General features: G+C 59.4%; 1 protein-coding gene across 1 annotated transcript; it reads left to right on the top strand.

Annotated features, from left to right (window-relative positions):
- Positions 1-1,431: 1,431 nt before the first annotated feature.
- On the top strand, positions 1,432-11,991 carry TEX29 (testis expressed 29). The gene is made up of 5 exons (XM_040267281.1): positions 1,432-1,522; positions 2,735-2,845; positions 9,236-9,305; positions 10,031-10,194; positions 11,900-11,991. The coding sequence occupies exons 1-5, from the start codon at positions 1,465-1,467 to the stop codon at positions 11,989-11,991; spliced, it is 495 nt and encodes a 164-aa protein (XP_040123215.1). The 5' UTR covers positions 1,432-1,464.
- The last annotated feature ends 4,943 nt before the right edge of the window (positions 11,992-16,934 follow it).

Here is a 16,934-nt window from a genome sequence, read left to right on the forward strand (position 1 = left end):
CCTGACCTCCAGTGACCTCAGCTTCCTTGGACTCGGCACCTGCTCCCCGCGGGCCGCAGCTCCCAGCGTGAGCCTCCGTTCCACTGTCAGCCTGCCTTCCTGCTGCCTCCTGTCCTCACCCGCTGGGCCGGAGCTGCTCTGTCCCCTCCTCTCTGTCCTCTGTGTCCCCCTCCCCTCTGTCCCCTCCTCCCCTGGACCCTGACACCCCCTCTCCCGCCCGCAACCCCCGTCCCCACGCACCAAGGCTGTTCCATCCAGGGCCCGCCCTGCAGCCTTGCAGGGACCGCAACCCTGGCCGGACGGCACCTGTGCTGGCCTGCCTGTCCACTTGGAGCCCAGGGCCCGCCCCTCCAGCCTGGTTTCCCCTCCCGCCAAGTCCAGGCGGGCTACCAGTCACTGACTGTAATTAAAACAGCAGGAAACGCATTTGGCCATAGCCCTCGTTTACTTTTCCCTGGGTGATTGTGTTGTCCCAGGCTGACTCTTGCCTCCTGACGGCCCTTCAGGACGACGCTGTGAAAACAGGGCTCACTGTCTGCTCTGCACAGACCCTGTTCTGTTCCTGGCTTCACACGTGCAGTGTGAAGGCTGAAGCCCCCGAGTGACCCGCTTGCCCGCTCCTGCTTGATCTCTGGCCTCGCCTCGTCTGCCGCCCTTGGACAGTATGGAGATCCAGCCAGTCCATCCTAAAGGAGGTCATTCCTGGGTGTTCACTGGAAGGACTGATGTTGAAGCTGAAGCTCCAGTACTTTGGCCATCTGATGTGAAGAGCTGACTCATTGGAAAAGATCCTGATGCTGGGGGAGATTGAGGGCAGGAGGAGAAGGGGACGACAGAGGAGGAGATGGTTGGATGGCATCACCGACTCAATGGGCATGAGTTTGAGGAAACTCCAGGAGTTGGTGATGGACAGGGAGGCCTGGCGTGCTGAGGTTCACGGTGTCCCAAAGAGCCAGACAGGACTGAGCGGCTGAACTGAACTGCGTGCTGTCCACAGGCACGCGGGGTCCTCCAGGGCTCTCAGCTTCACCAAGCCTGCCTTACCCCAGGGCCTCGGGGCCTCAGCCTTGGGGGACCCGGTTCTGCAGAGGAGACTGGCAGGGCAGCAGGACGGGCGTCGTGCAGGCAGGGGCTCTGGGCGGGGTCCCCAGCCGCTTCCACCCCGCGAAGCCTCTGTGTGACGTCACGGGGCCTGTGTGATGTCACAGCCGGCAGGCGGGCCTGCCCTGGCCGGGAGCCGTGGCGGGTGGGGCGCTGGCCAGTCCCTCGTTTGGTCTGAGCGCTGCTGTGCACGTGGAGCCTGTCGTGAGGCGCGTGGCCGGGGCTCAGCCGGGACATGCCTGCCAGGTGTGGCCGGGCCCCGGCCGGCCGCCCCCGTCCCGCGCCAGCCACGCCGGGGCCCCATGCTGACCAGTTCTCTCCCCCAGGTTCCCGTGACCCCTCGGCCCTCCTTCAGCTGCTACAATGAGATATGCACCCGAGCTCAAGAAGTCCCCCTCGCACCTCCTGAAGAAGTTTGCAGGTGACTGGCTAGGCTGCAGGGGCGGCAGGCGGCCCGGCCCGGGGTGGGCAGGGGCTGGGCGTCCCCGATGATGGGGGACTCACGGACAGCCTTTGCAACCACGCCCACACCGCCCCCCTCTCCATCGAGTGACCCATCCAGGGGCCCCTCGGAGGACTCGCCCCAGTGTGCCCAGGGACCCGGGAGCCCGGCCTCCACACGGGGAGGGCGGGCGCTCCTGAGCCAGAGGGCGGGGCCGCGGGCCGAGGTGGGGTCAGAGAGGCTCCCAAGGCAGGAAGGCCGGGTCGGAGGGGGCGCGGTCCCCAAGCCCTCGCTTCACCGCCTGGAGACTGGACATAAAGGAGACCCCTAAGATGGCTTACACATGGTTTCCCAGGGATGTCCCGAGTGGGCTTCCTCCGCAGGAGGCCCTCTGCCTGGGACCCGGGTACCCTGATACCCTCCTGCACCTGGGCTGCCCAGGGAGCCCTCCTCCACCATCTGTCTGAGGAGCCTGCCCCCAACCTGGGTCTGTCTGGGGAGCCTGCCCCCTCACCCCCTTCCCTTCTATCTGGGGAGCCGCCTCACCCCCGTCTGTCTGGGCAGCCCTTATGCAGGCCCGCAGGACGTGAGTGGCTCTCACCCGAGGCACGTCGGGTTCTGGACTTGTCCTAAGCCCAGGTTTCACCTCTGGGAACCAGGATGCAGGCCTCCCGACTGCAGGAGCCAGACCGGGGGAGGGCGGGGAGGGGCCCAGGGGGCCAGCTGCGGCCCTTGAGGGTCCTGCCCGTCCATGCAGCCCACCCTGACCCAGGCCCTGAGCTCCGTCCTTCTCGGCAAACTTCTAAATTCTGAAATGACCCACGGCGGCATCGTTTCCACACACCCTGTGCTTAAACCTGACTTGGTTACGCTTCCTGCCCCAGCTCCCGGGCGCCGACGGTGTCAGACCTTTATTTCCCGGTCTCTCTGTGGAGCGTGGAGACTGGCGAGCTCTTGCCGAGAGGCATTAGTTCCTTAGTCACTGGAGGACCCCGCGTTATCCTGTGTAATTAACAGGACACTAATTTGTTCAGAAATTGCATTCTTTGCAGATCGGACTCTCAGAGTGAGGTATGTGTGACGTACAGTGAAGACCGTGGCAAAACCCACGGCGCGTCCCTGCCCTGCGCTGCCCCGAGGCTGCAGGGGCTGCAGCCTCGGGGTGACGCCCTCCGTGCATCTGCTTTGCAGTGTGCGACATCCCGCTGTACGACATATGTGACTATAACGTCAGCAGGGATCGCTGCAAGGAGCTCGGCTGCTGCTTCTATAAAGGCATCTGCTACGAGAAGGCCGTGCCCAGTGAGTGCGCCCCGCGGGCCTGGGACCGCCTGCCCCCTCGCCCGGCTCCCCCTTGCTGCACGGGCCCCCTTCCACATCCCCTGGCCGCATCATCCTGCTTGGTGCCGCCCGGAAAAGAGGGCTTGGAGGGGCTGGCTAGGGGCCTTCAGCCACGGGGAACGTTCACTGCCTGGAGGGCCTGCGTGCTATTGCAGAGGCTTCTTTGAGCTCCCTCCACTGGGGGCGTAGAAGGCTGAGCTGGAGCCACTGGGTCCACAGAAAGAGCTGGCTTGGGCCGGGGCCCCTGGCACCGTGTGCAGGGATACACCTGACCTGGCAGGGGTCGCGGCCACAAGGGCCCAGGACGGGCCGCCGTCAGGGGTCAGAATAAGATGTCAACTGGACATAATTCTGCTCCCCATCCTGAGCCCGGGGACGAACCTGGGGGTCAGGGTAAGACTGGCAGGGATGCCCAGGAGGGCAGGGGCCTGAGCCGGGGAGTGGCCACACCCCCTAGGTCAGGCAGTGGTGGGGCGCACCGGGAAGCAGGACTCGGGGTGGCGGGGGGGGTGCCTGAAGGAGGGTGGGGGGGGTGGGGAGGAGGAGGCAAGCCACACGCGTGGATCCCAAGGGATGCTGCAACGGTGCTTCCGGGATTTTCTGCCTCTGGGCTCATCTGGGTTAGTGTCTCCAAGGCCTCAAGCTCCTCTTGGTGGTAGATGCATTTTCCTAGCCTGTATGCCTCCCTTTTAGAAGCAGGGGTGAAGGCTTGAGGACTTTGGGGAGGAGCACACGGTCTCGGGAACAGGCAGTCTGCAGGAGGCCTCACTGGATGCAGGGAAGAGCCCCTGGCACTGGCTGCGGACCCTCAACAGCTCGGACACTTTGGGAAACGTGTCCCAGGTCCTCGCCCCCCAGGGGCATGCTGCGCTCTGCGGCCGGCCAGGTCTCCTCTGCGCTCCCAGGGGGGCTCAGCCCCCCACCCCGAAGACCTGCCTTCTTGTTCCTGGAGCCAGGAAGTCAGACACACTGCCCCGGGGGGCAGACAATCCCACTCAAAACGTCACTCCAGCGCCTTCAAGAAAGTGATGTTCTGGGCAAAACAGTTCAAGAAGCTAAAGCATCAGCGAGATTTGGGTTCAGTCAAATAGGGAGCAGTGTCTTCCCTTGGGGTGAAGATTTGGTATTTAGGGCAAAAGAGGAGTCAGTTCAGCTCAAAAAAGAGGCAGAAAAGAGGCTGTATATTTGGGACACTCCACTGGAAAAGACCCTGATGCTGGGAAAGACTGAAGGCAGAAGGAGAAGGGGGCGACAGAGGCTGAGGTGGTCGAATGGCCTCACCGGCATGATGGACAGGAATGAGCCTGAGTGAACTCCGGGAGCTGCTGATGGACAGGGAGGCCTGGCGTGCTGCAGTCCTCGCCATCACAGAGGTGTCCACCTCTGACTGCACGTGGTGTCCCACGGATCTCTGAGGCTCTGTGAATTTTTCCTGACTCCATTTCTCTCCGATACTCAGACCGCACGCTCTTGGTGGACTTATCTTTGGCTTTGCCAAATCTTTTCTTTTGTGGCTCAAATCGACCAGTTTGCTCCTCTGGTGAGACTCTCATTTCCAGGATTATACTTTCAACCTCAGGATTTTTATTTGGTTCTTTTTTTTAATTAAATAATTTCTATCTTTTTATTGGTGAGATATCATTCTCATACTCTGTTCTTCAGATACGGCTTCCTTTAGTTCTCTGAGCCTGTTTAAAATAAAGTCTCTGCCCAGTAAATCTAATATCTGGGCTTCCTGAGAGACCATTTCTATTGATGGCCTTTTTTGTATCATGTACAATGGCCATATTTTCTTGTTACTTTGCATGTATCATATCCTTTGTTGTTGTGGTTGAAAACCAGACATTTAAATTCTATGTGGTGACTCTGAAAACCAGGTTCTCTTGCCTCCTAAAGCTCTCGCTGGGACTGGGTCATTGTTTACCAATGACTTTTCTAAGTGGATTCTGTAGCGTCTGTCTTCTTTGCAGTGTGTGCTCACTGAAGGCTCTGCTTTGGTTAGCCTAGTGGTCAGCTTGTGTCTGGACAGAAACCTCCGTAGACGCCCGGAGGTCATCTCCCAGTCTCCACCAAGGGCCCTGTGTGTGGGCTGGGACCCTGCGTCACCCAGATGGTCCCCAGCTCTGCCTTAGTCTCCGCTTCCTGCTTGCACGGAACCTGAAGGTCAGCCAGCAGGGTGAGCCTGGGACCGCCTCTGCTCTCCTAGGGATTCTCCCTGCCTTCCAAGGGCTACGTCACAGCTCTCCAAGTCTCCCTGGAGACGGACTGCTCCCCAGGCTTTCCCTCGAAGCTTTCTGATCAGCCTGTTGTTTGCCCCGAGCTGCTATCAACCACTTCAGCCGTTGTGATTTCAACAATTGCCTCTGATTGTTTCCAGCCGACCATAATTTGCTGCTTTTTGCATTTTTCATCCTTTTGTTGTCATTTTGCGGTTTTAGTGGTTGGACACGTCTCAGTATTTGGAGAGCAGCCAGTCTGGCTCACTTCATCTCCATCGTGGAGTTTCTCTTCCTAGAGGACTATGGTGTCCTAAGTACATAGGGAGCTTAGTTTTTCTGAGACATGTACTGTGGGAAGCTCCTAAAAGCAGGAAACTTTCACATCCAAAGGGTAGTGGGTTTGCTCTTCAATCTTCTATATATAAAGATGCAAAAGACATTAAATTCCCAGGTCAAGTCCCAGGACAGGTGACTGCTTTTGCTGTGCAGCTGCTCAGTCCTGTCTGACTCTTTGTGACCCCATGGACTCACAAAAGCACACCAGGCCTCCCTGTCCTTCACCAACTCCTGGAGCTTGCTCAAACTCATGCCCATTGAGTCGGTGATGCCATCCAGCCATCTCCTCCTCTGCCGTCCCCTTCTCCTCCTGCCTTCAGTCTTTCCCAGCCTCAGGTCATCATTTTGGCCGTTAATTACCCCTGTTTGCTCACACCCTAAAGAAATGGAGCCCTAGCAGCATAAAGCAGTGACATGGATAATTCAGGGACGAATGCAGCCAGTGAGAGAACAGAAACTCAAGCTGATGCTTTTTCCTCTTTCATCTGTTCCGTCCCTCAGCATCTTCTCATCAGAGTTTCGTGGTGGGAGCTGGCCATTTGTAAATGTTTGTATCTGAGACATCGTGTAAATTAGTACCATCACCTTATGCCTATCACTTATTTGAAAAATAAGCCTTATTCTTTTTTGCAGCTAAATTATTAGTGTCCCTAAGGAACCTAGAAAAGAATACAAACCCAGGAATTTTCTGTCCTTGAAGAGGGCTCATTGTTCTACAAGTGGGTATGTCATTTTTTGCGTGGAGGCGAGGATTGAGCCTCTTTGCATCCTTTCAGTTATAACACACGAGTCGTGTGGGCTGGGCCTTTTCTTCCGACTTCCCTCGTGTTTGCGAGCATGGCCCATCTGTGGGCAGAGTCTGGGCAGTGAGCCCTGCACTGGGCTCTCACTGTGCCCTCAGTATTTTTCGTGAACGTGAAGCTTTGTGCTGTAAGTTGTAGTGTTCTGTGACAGGGTATTATGAGCTCTTTGTGCTCATAATTCCATGTTATGAAAACCTTTCACCAGCTTCTTAAATTGGCTGGTTTGAAGTGCACTTTGTGTTATGGCATAATCTGTATTATTAAGAACACGAACGTGGGGAATTAGCATTAGATCTTTGAGAAAGAAATGGGAGTTCAAAGAGAATGACTTGCTTTCAGTCTTCAGCCTTGAGTTTAGGGGACACTATTTAACCTGTCATTTTTTCCCCTTAAGTGTGTGACTTCAGTTTCTTCATGGGACTTGCTGAGACAATATCAAAACTTTTGTTTAACTATCTGGGGGAGGCTTTGCCAAGATATTTTTTCCATTGCTGCTGTTTCTGAGTGATCAATCGTAATATGTGTTATATGATAAATCGCACATATTGCTTGCCACTGATGGGTGCTGGCTGGAGATTATGCCGAGAGAACCACTGAGTTTCAGTCTCTGCCTTCAGGAGCTCGACCTCAAGAAAGAAAAGCACTTGCACCAAGATAGAGAAGATACAACTGACAGTTGAAAACTAAATCACTGGCTAAATCCATGTGTCTCTCTAACAGGGACCCACTCACATGTAGGTTCTGAATTTCTCTCATAAACCAGGACACAAACAGATTCTCAATTTCTTTCATGAAATGGGACACAAATCACACTAAGGAATAGCTGCTCCTTGGAATGCAAGAATGTGTGGGCTGCCTTCTCCTCACTGGGGGATGGTGGTTTAGTTGCTCAGTGGTGTCCGACTCTTTTGTGACCCCATGGACTGTAGCCCACCAGGCTCCTCTGTCCATGGGATTCTCCAGGCAAGAACCAGTGTGTGTGTTGCCATTTCCTTCTCCAGGGGATATTCCTGACCCAGGGATTGAACCTGGGTCTCCTGCACTGCAGGCAGATTCTTTGCTATCTGAGCCCCCAGGGGCTTCCTCTTGTCTCTCAGAAGCTTCCAGTTCACTCTTAGAATTGGTTCAGTTCCGTTCATTCAACATTGTTTAAAGCACATCGACTGCACCGAGGTCTAGGAACGGCCCCACATTAGTTATGTATCACCAGGTGATGAATTACCCAAGCTTAATGGCTTTAAGCAGCGACTCAGAGGCTTGGCTGGGTGGTTTGGGCTCAGGTGGCTCACGAGACCACAGTCAGGATTTCGGGAGGCGGTGGTCGTCGTCTGAGGCCAGCCCGGGGCTGGACGAGCTGCTTTGAGGCTCTCGGTTTGCTGCGGGTCAGCAGTGGGTGCACACAGAAGCCTGCTCCGTGCCACAGGTTGGCTCGCAGCTGTGAGATGCTGTGAGATGCTCTTCGCCGGGGCCAGCGGCCAGAGCGTGAGCTGGGCCACAGCCGCAGTGACCCTGACCTTGGAGGTCACGTCCCCCTGCAATACCCAGTTCAGAGGTCACCGCGGGAGTGTCTCCACCACTGCGTTCATTCCGGGGGTGAGAAATGCGAGGCAGGTTATCACAGTCCTGGAGGTGAGGAGGTGAGCCCAGGGGAGCGCCTTTCTACAGCCAAGGCATCGGGGACAGGAAGAAGCCAACTGCCAGGAGGCGCCTCCAGCGAGAAGCTCCCAGCCGGTCATGGTCCCGGGGCGGTGGCTGCCCCCAGGCACCCTCACGGCCTCTGCCTGTGAACTCGCTCGGGAGAGCCTGCCCATGCTCAGCCCCTGCTCACCGCGCTGTGTGGCATTGCCCCTTTCTGTTTTGTGACTCAAGCCCCACATCCGGGATCCCGCGGCCCCGGGGAACCACCAGCGAGGACGCCGTCTGATGATGCTGTGACTGGGTCGGGGGGCAGGTGGCTCAGAGGGAGGAGGAAGCGGCCACGTCCCTCGTCGGGTCGGCATTCGCCCGCCAGCCCCTCCTTCGCTTGGAGAAAGGGGAAAGCGTTGGCGAGGAGGCCATCTGAGCAGGCTGATGGCCCAGCCGGGGTCAGGCCTCGCTCCTTAAAATCCTGGCCTGAGCCTCATGAGAACGCCGGGGCAGACCCAGGGCGAGATGGTCTGAGTGCCTACACGCGGAGCTCCTGGGCCCCAGGGACGTGGTCCTGCCCTTCAGTAGTCCGAGTCCCGAGCTGCCTGGCGGAAGGAGGCCCAGCATCAGTCCGTAGGGAAGGCTGGTCCCCTGGCCCCGCCTGTGAGCCTGGGCACCGCGAGGGCCCCCGAGGTGGAGGACTACCCCCTGCCCCAGAAGGCCTGGGGGTTGCCCAACTCCCCCCTCCCTCTCCTTCCCAGGAGTGGACAGAGGCTGAGAGTTCACACCTATGAGGGGCGCTCCTGCACAGGGGCACTCGGGGGGCGTGGTTGCCCTGAGTCACCTTGAGAGGCACTGGGCCTTCCTTTGGGGGCTAGTCCGGAGAAGGTGGGAGCCGCTGGGGGCAGCGGCCGCCCCTCGTGGATAAAGGAACGCTCGGTCCATGAAATTTGCAGCCAGACCTGTGGAATTTGTCACCTGAAAGCGCCTCCTAGTGTCTTGGGACAACTTACCTGCATATTGAGGGACCATTTCCAGGGAGGCCAGGGCAGGGGGCGGCCCAGGTCCCAGGAGGCTGGGTGCTGCTGATGCTGGAGGACAGATGGACAGAACGTTTGGACAGACATCCAGACAGATGGACGGCCCTCCCCATCACTGTCCTCAGGGGACAGTTCTTGGCGGCCCCCACGAGGGCCCGCTCGGGTCCCTGGACGTGGTTCCGGGGGAGGAAGGTGCAGAGGCCGTATCCCAGGGCTGAGCCGGGCGAGGGCGTGGCGGGTGGCGGGTGGGGGGCATGGCCGGCGGCGGGAAGCAGGCGGCTTTGGGGAGACGCTGGCCCGCAGTGACGCCCAGGAACTATTTTCCAGCTTACGTGCAGGTGTTTTCTGCCCTGATCGTGATCATCGCCGGGGCCTTTGTCATCACCATCATTTACAGGTCAGTGCTTTCCTTGTCTGAACCTCACCTGCGGGCCCGAGGGGACAGGAACAGGGTGCTGTGGGTGGGCAGCTCCCAGCCTTGCTGCGGTGTGGGCGACCAGGAGGGCCGTCTGTGGGCAGGAGCCAGCCAGGGTGTGCTTTCCTGCCCAGCACCCTCAGGGCCGATGCCAGGGGCACTGAAGGACACTGCTGCCAGCCTGGCTCCTTGTGTCTCAGCCTCGTGGCCAGCAGGCGCCGGTCTGCAGGCCGCCAGGCTGCACCCTCAGCCTGTGGCGGTCGCGTGGCAGGCGTGTGCTCAGGCCCGCGTCTGGGGGTGCGTGTTAGTGGTCAGGACGCCCGCCAGGCAGGGCCAGACTGCAGCCTGCACTCGGGGTCCCGGCCCCTGTCTCGTGAATGGAAGCCCGTGAGGCTGATTGAACCACTCTGTCCAATGGCGAGGCAAAAGCATGTTCCTCCTCCAAGTGGAGCCAGGTGGCACCTCTGTGGCCCGGCCTGGCCGTGACTGTGGGCCACGCACACCCTGGCCTGCTCCCTGTGTGTCTGGGAGCCTGGGTGCCACTCACCCGGTGAGTCTGGAGCTCATGTGAAACAAAGCTGAGGCGACAGATCGTTTGTCCTTCAAACCTGAGGGCAGGGTCGCGAATGCTGTGATGCTGTGGTCGCGTCCCAGCACAAGGCCGGGTGGCCCCTCGGGGTCCCCATCCTTCTCTCTCTGCTCATCAGAGTCATTCAGGAGAGCCGGAGAGAAAAGGAAGTCCCCACGGAGGCGCCTGTGTCAGCCAAGTCCAGCGTCCAGGTGGAGACGCAGCCCCCCAGCAACGTGGGGGCGGGCTCACAGGCCCCAAGCATGGAGATGCCGCAGTCCCAGGAGAGCGGCGCAGAGGACGGTAAGGCGGTGGGCCGACTGGCTTCACTGCCCCTGAGAGCAGCTCTGCTAGAGACCCTCGGCCTTCACCCCAGCCCCCTCGTGTGCTGCTCGCCTGCTAGTCTGAACAGAAGTGCGATCTGTCTTGTCTGACCCGGAGGGTGGGCTTGTGAGGTGGGCTCCGCCGGAGGCCTGGCTTCTGTCCACAGCGTCCTCCCTTTCCTGCCCCCCCAGGCCTGGCAGGCGGTGGGCGCGGGGCAATGGGGTGACCTCTCTTGGGCGCTGGCTGAAGCCGGCAGGCTCAGAGCATCACCGCCGGGACGCGACCTGCCAGCGCGGGTTCCCAGGAAGCCTCTTGCCCTAGCAGGCGGGCGGCTTTGGCCGGAGCCCCTGGCAGGTTCAAGGAGATGCGGCGGCGGTGCCCAGCTGTCCCGGGCCGCGGTTGGTGGGAGTCAGCCTCAGGCCCTCACCGTCCCAAGGGGCAGCGAGCGGCCTGCCCGGCCGTCCTCTGGGTCCTGGCTGCAGCCCTGGGCCCTGCAGGCTTGGCACTGGCCCCCCGCAGGGGTGCTCCCTGGGGGCTGCAGGGGCTCCGGCCCCTCTCAGCGGAAAGACCTCGGCGGGGGAGGCAGAGACCCAGCTGCCAAGCGTGCTTCTGAGTGAATTGCGTCCCTGCAGCTGTGTCCACAGGCCCTGGAGAGTCTCCCCCGGGGTGGCCGAGAGTCCCACTCTAAACCCACTTCTCTCTGTTTTATCTTTAAATCCAGCGAGTCTGGTAGTAACAGAGGAGGAGGAAACAGAGGACTGAGGCACGAGACAGATGCTGAGTGATGACGGGAGGAACTCTGACCGCGGTGGGGCGGCCGGGGAACGGCCGTCGAAATATTTTGTGGCGTGACCACCCGGTGAGAGAAAAAAAAGGTATTTTGAAATGCTTGTGGTCTGTGTTGGGTCCCCGAAGCTTGCTTTCCTGCCTCAGGAGGGAGCAAGCCCTGAGCTGAGACTGGGCCCCAGGAGCTTGCATTCTCGACGCTCGGCTTGTTCCAACCTGGGCCAGGCAGCCCACGGCGCCAGCTCACCCCGCCCAGGGTGGGCTGCAGGCTCGGGACGGGTGGTCACTCAACCCGGCTGGGAGGTCAGGCCTGGCCCATTTTACGTGTCAGCTGGAGGGGCTGCTGGGTGTCGGGAAACGGTCATATGTTATTCTGGATGTTTCTGGATGAGATTGCTGGGTGGGGGAGGTGGGCTGAGGGGACCACAGCCCCTCCCTAGTGAGGGTGAGGGTGTAAGTGTCTCTCAGTCGTGTCCATGGGATTCTCCAGGCCAGCATACTGGAGTCGGGGGCCATTCCTTTCTTCAGGGGATCTTCCCGATTCAGGGATGGGACCTGGCTCTCCCACATGGCGGGCAGATTCTTTCCCTGGGTGGGCCTCTGCAGTCCGGCCTGAACAGAAGGAAGAAGGAATAGGCTGGCCTTCCCGTTGAGGGAATTCCTCATGCCCTCCGTGACCGCCTTTGAACCAAGACACCATCTTTCTCTTGCTTTGGAGTTGAGCTGAGACGGCTCTGCCCTGGTCTCAGGCCTGACGGATGCAGCCTGGCGCGGGTGGCACAGACTCTGCTGGGCCAGGGCTGCCTGCACATCTCGGGAAGTGTCGGCCCCCAGTTCCTGTGAATCAGTCAGTCGGTCGGTCTCGGGCTGATTCTGTTCCTCTGGGGAACCTGACCAGGACCCACCTGGGTAGTAGAGAACTTGGCCTCATCCCAGAGAGACCTGGTGCCTGGGAGGTCCCTGCTGAGCCGTCGAGTGTCCCAAGTATAGGCGTGTCTTATGACGGGGTGAGGGGGATGGAGCTAGGTCACACCCACACGGTGACTCGGGTGGGGGACTGGTCACACAGAGAGACCAGCCCCGGATCCCAGCCTGACCTCTGGGAGGACAGAGGGCTGGAGATCGGGGAGCAACTCAGTCACATCTGTGATGAAGCCACCGCACACACTCGGACGCTGAGGCTGAGCCAAGCGCCCCGGGCAGGGACCCCATCGATGGGGCAGGGGGCGACGTGTCCTGAGGACAGGGCCGCGCCACCTGTGGACACTCCCACCCCATCTCATGTGCCTGCCTTGGCTAGAAAGGAAGAGACGTGTCCATTTGTTTTCGTGAACCTGTGATCATGGGGGTCGTGCTTCCCTGAGCTCTGTGACTTGTTCTAGCAGATTGTGGGCCACGAAGGGCACTCGTGAAGCCCCCCAAGGGTGCAGCCAGCCAGCCTGGAACACGGGTGCTCCAGGGACCCTGGGGTGATGGCCGGAGTTGGAGGGGATGGCTGGTCCCTCCGGTTGTGCAGTGTGGCCACCCCTTCCTCACCATAGTGACCTCCATGGGTGGGAGATGGGCTCAGCTCTGCTCTCTGCTGGGTCAGGAGGATGCCCACCCCTGGCGGGGCAGAGGGAGGGCAGGCCCGCTCTGTGAATGCACAGAATGCGGGGCCTTGGCTGCGGATTGGGTGGAGGAGGTACCAGCCCTGGTCTCGGGGTATCTGAGGGAAAGCGGCCCCGCTCTAGAAGGCTGGCAAGAGCCGCGCCCTATTTTGCATCCTGAATCTCGGGACTGTGTGTTCTCCGCGGCTGTCCACTGCCCCTCTGCAGCGGGGAAACCAGATAGCCCTCATCACAGGGAACAATCCGCTTCCGTAACTGGCCCATCCACACACTGACAGGTTATGTAACGGTTCTCATTGTCCTCACTGTCTAAGAATAAAAACACTTTATTCTGCAAGTAAGGCGGCGTACTCTATAATCTGATCTTTTGATGAAGCAAAGAAAAGCTGGTTTATTTTTAGATAATGAACGTGCTGATAAGTCCTAATTTGGCTCCAGCGCCTGTAAGAGCCCGACGCAGTCAGCCTGCGCCCCCTTCTCCGCGGGCACGGGCGTGGCCGTTCCACCCGCCGGCACGCGGCAGCTTTCTGGGTCTGATCCACACAGAGGCTGCTGTCGGTTCTCCACAAAGAAGAGAATTCAAGTCAGAGTGTTTTCTTCAGCTAAAAACTCTCTCTTTCCTCCCGTGATGATTTCCAGTCTGGCTTTTCTTGTGCTTGTCTCTAGGTTGCAAGCAAGTGGGTTTTAAAAATGAATCCTCATCTCTCATCTTCATAGTGTGGTTTTAGGAATTAAGTCGGGGGGGTTGTTGCTAGAGGTAAAGAACCTGCCTCCCAATGCAGGAGACGTAAGAGATGCGGGTTCGATCCCTGGGTCGGGAAGATGCCTTGGAGGAAGGCACGGCAACCCACTCCAGGATTCTTGCCTGGAGAATCCCGTCGACAGAGAAGCCTGGTGGGCCTCAGTCCCTGGGGTCACAGAGTCAGACACAACTGAAGTGTCTGGGCATGCATGCACTCACTTAGGATAAAGGTCACTCTGAGAGCAGAGGGCTCTGTGGCCCCTCCGCGTGGTGAAAGTGTGAACGTGAACGGTGAAGTCGCTCAGTCGTATCTCTGCAGCCCCATGCCCGTAGCCCTCCAGGCTCCTCTGTCCATGGGATTCTCCGGGCAAGAGTACTGGAGTGGGTTGCCATTTCCTTCTCTAGGGGAATCTTCCCGACCCAAGAACAGAACCCTGGTCTCTTGCAATGCAGGCGGATTCTTTACCAGCTGAGCCACCTGGGACGTGGGGGCCTCTTCCTTCTGGAGCCTGGCTGGCGCCCTGGGAGAGGTGTCGTGTCTCCAGGTCACAGACGCGTCTGGACATGGAGAGGGACCAGAGCGAGTGGCTGAGGCTTGGACGCTCAGCGTGGGCCTGCTGGCCCGGGGTGTCTGGGGCATCACAGGGGCAGCAGGCGAGGCTGTGGAGATGCCTGGGCCGGTGGGAGCCCCGTCTGTCCCGACAGCCCAGGCAGAGTTTTTCATCCTGTCTGAGGGCAGCACGGAAATCAGTCCTTTCTGTTGAATGAGGGGTTTGGTTTCCAGGAACCGTCCGCACGTGCCAGGCTCTCGGTGAGATGGAGGGAAACCCAGAGCTCCCCCGGGGATGCCGGGGCGGGACGTGGCGCCCGGGGGCACAGCGGTGCGGGTGCAGCTGCTAACTCCCGCGGGAAACACCCTCCCCAGCGGGGCGGCAGGCCGGGCAGCGGGCGGCAGGCCGGCCCGCGGGCGCCCACAGCCGAGCCCAGGACGGGTAGCAAGGGACCCACTTCGGGGACGGGGTGGCGCTTAGGGGCCTTGAGGTCGGGAGGCGGTCCTGAGTGTCCGCGCGGGTCCTGAGACGCGGGGGCTCCCCGGGTGGGGTCGGAGGGCGACGCCCCCTCGAGGCGGGGCAGCGAGGCGCCTGACGCGGGGCGGAGCGGCGGGGAACCGGCAGCGCGGCGCTGCCGGAAGCCGGAAGCGGCAGGACCCGCCCCTTCCGGTGCCGCGGGGCAGCCCCCACGTGCCCGAGCTTGTGCCCGAGCTTCCACCCCGCGAGGCTCGTGCGGGACTTCCGGCCGCGGGGCCGCCGGAGGACCTGTGCGGAGACGGGGCCCCCGCACGTTCGCGGTCTCGGACCCTGGGTGCCCCGTGTGCTCCGCCGGGGAGCGTTAGAGACGCAGGCCCCTGTGTCGGCGCCAGCCGTACGTGCAAGAGCAGAGCTGGCCCTGCGCGCCCGGGGCCGGGCGGGCAGGGCGGGGAGGAGCAGGCAGGAGGACCCGGCTCAGCGCGTCTCCCCCGCGCCGCGAGGCCCCTTCAGCCTAGAGCCTCCTCCGACGTCCCTGAGGGACCACGAGAGAGGCTCTCTTGAAGATGACAGGCCAGCTGCTGAAGAGGGTGCCTCTCCGTGTTCACCTGGTGATTCCTCACGACCACGTTCAGGCTGCGTGGAGCGGGGCCGGGTCTCATCACACCACCTCCCCGGGGGTCACCTTGGCGCAGCCCCGCGACTGCTGTCTGTTACCCTTAACCACTTAGGAGGATACCGCCCAGGCACGTCCGTTTCATGTTCCTCTCTTCTCCTTAGTATTTTGTACATAAGTACTCTGAAGTTAGGTAAGTGTCCTCATTAAAGTTCCCATTTATATATTCATTCGTTCACCCATATCCACATGAACTCGTGGTGTGATTGTTTAAAGGGCTATGCTCTGTTACTGTGTAGTCCCCATAGTTAGAGCTGTGGTTTCTCCAGGAGTCCTGTACAGATGTGAGAGCTGGACTATAAAGAAAGCTGAGCGCTGAAGTATTGATGCTTTTGAACTGTGGTGTTGGAGACGACCCTTCAGAGTTCCTTGGACTGCAAGGAGATCCAACCAGTCCATCCTAAAGGAAATCAGTCCTGAATATTCATTGGAGGGACTGATGCTGAGGCTGAAGCTCCAATACTTTGGCCACGTGAAGAGAAGAGCCAGCTCATTTGAAAAGACCCTGGTGCTCGGAAAGATTGAAGGAGAAGGGGACAACAGAGAATGAGATGTTTGGAGGGTATCACCGACTCGATGGACTGGAGTCTGAGTAAACTCCGGGAGTTGGTGATGGACAGGGAGGCCTGGCGTGCCACAGTCCATGGGGTCGCGAAGAGTTGACCATGACTTAGCAGCTGAAGAGCAGCTCTTTTCCACCATCACTTACTTTGATGTGTGAATTCCCTGTTCAGCTGGAGAAGCCCTGCAGGCAGCTCGTGCCCCTGGCCTGTGCCCACTGCTCCGGGAGAAGCTTCCTGCTCTCTGACATAACACAGTATCCAGGTCCAGACCCTGGATCAGCCGTCTTTCCCAGGACGCTGGGTTCATTTAGTGGTTTCCCCTTTATGCTTCACCTTGAGGGTCCAGCCACAGACACACTGGGTCGTGACGGGGGCAGAGTGCTCCTCCCCCACCCCCAGCAGGAGGCTGTTGCAGGGTCCGCCCCCCGCCCCCCGTGGGCCACCTTGCCCCAGGAGGTCAAGGGGCCTGCCTGGGGCCTCCCCTCCGCCTGAGCAGAGGTCCCTGCCCGTCACCAAGGCCTTCCTTTTGCCTCACCGTGCTGCTGGGGCTTTTTTTCTGGTGACTTAAAAAACCCTGCTTATCTCCTGCTCCAAATTAATCCCCTGTGCTGCTTTATCGAACCATTTGTTGCCGCAGTGACTGTTGATTGCAGATGTACATCATTTCTCCCCCGGCCTTTTCAAGGGCCAATCACTATGGTAACCATATTACGCAAAATTGCTTTGTCTCCTTAAAATACCCTTCAGAGAAAGGTCATTTGGTATTAACATTTTCTGACTAAACCTAGCGAAGTCAGCTATGGGAAGAACACATTCCCCGTGCCTGCATGTTTTCAGGCTTGCAATTTCAGGAAATTCTCAGAACAGGACTGCATGTTGGGAGGAGAAAGAGTTCTCACACTGTGATACATGTGTATGGGTGCTTGCACATTTGAGAAAGTATGTTTATTTGGGTCAGTGGTTGCAGTGTGCACCTTAGTGGCTCTTGGGAGTGACTGATTGCCGGTTCCCAGTCCCGGGTGGGGGTTGAGGTGGAGACGGGCGCCCTGCTCCTGGCGGGCCTGGAGGAAGCCTGGAGCCCCAAGGAAAGACGGCCCTGCAGGCAGAGGGGCCCTGGAGCCCCAAAACCCACGTGCAGTGCCCATGGAGGGCGGGCCGTCCCACTACGTGGGCGTCCTGCTAGGGTCTGGGGCGGGTCACACAACGGGTCATGCTTTCTTGCTGTTTTCCACTGATTTCGGGAGTTTTATGTAACCATTCTTGGGCGGTAGGTTGTTTTTTTTTCCAGAGTAAGAACTCTCTGAACTGGCTTCTGGG

The sequence above is a fragment of the Oryx dammah genome, unplaced genomic scaffold, assembly GCF_014754425.2.
Source record: "Oryx dammah isolate SB20612 unplaced genomic scaffold, SCBI_Odam_1.1 HiC_scaffold_24, whole genome shotgun sequence".
NCBI classification, from domain to species: Eukaryota; Metazoa; Chordata; class Mammalia; order Artiodactyla; family Bovidae; genus Oryx; species Oryx dammah.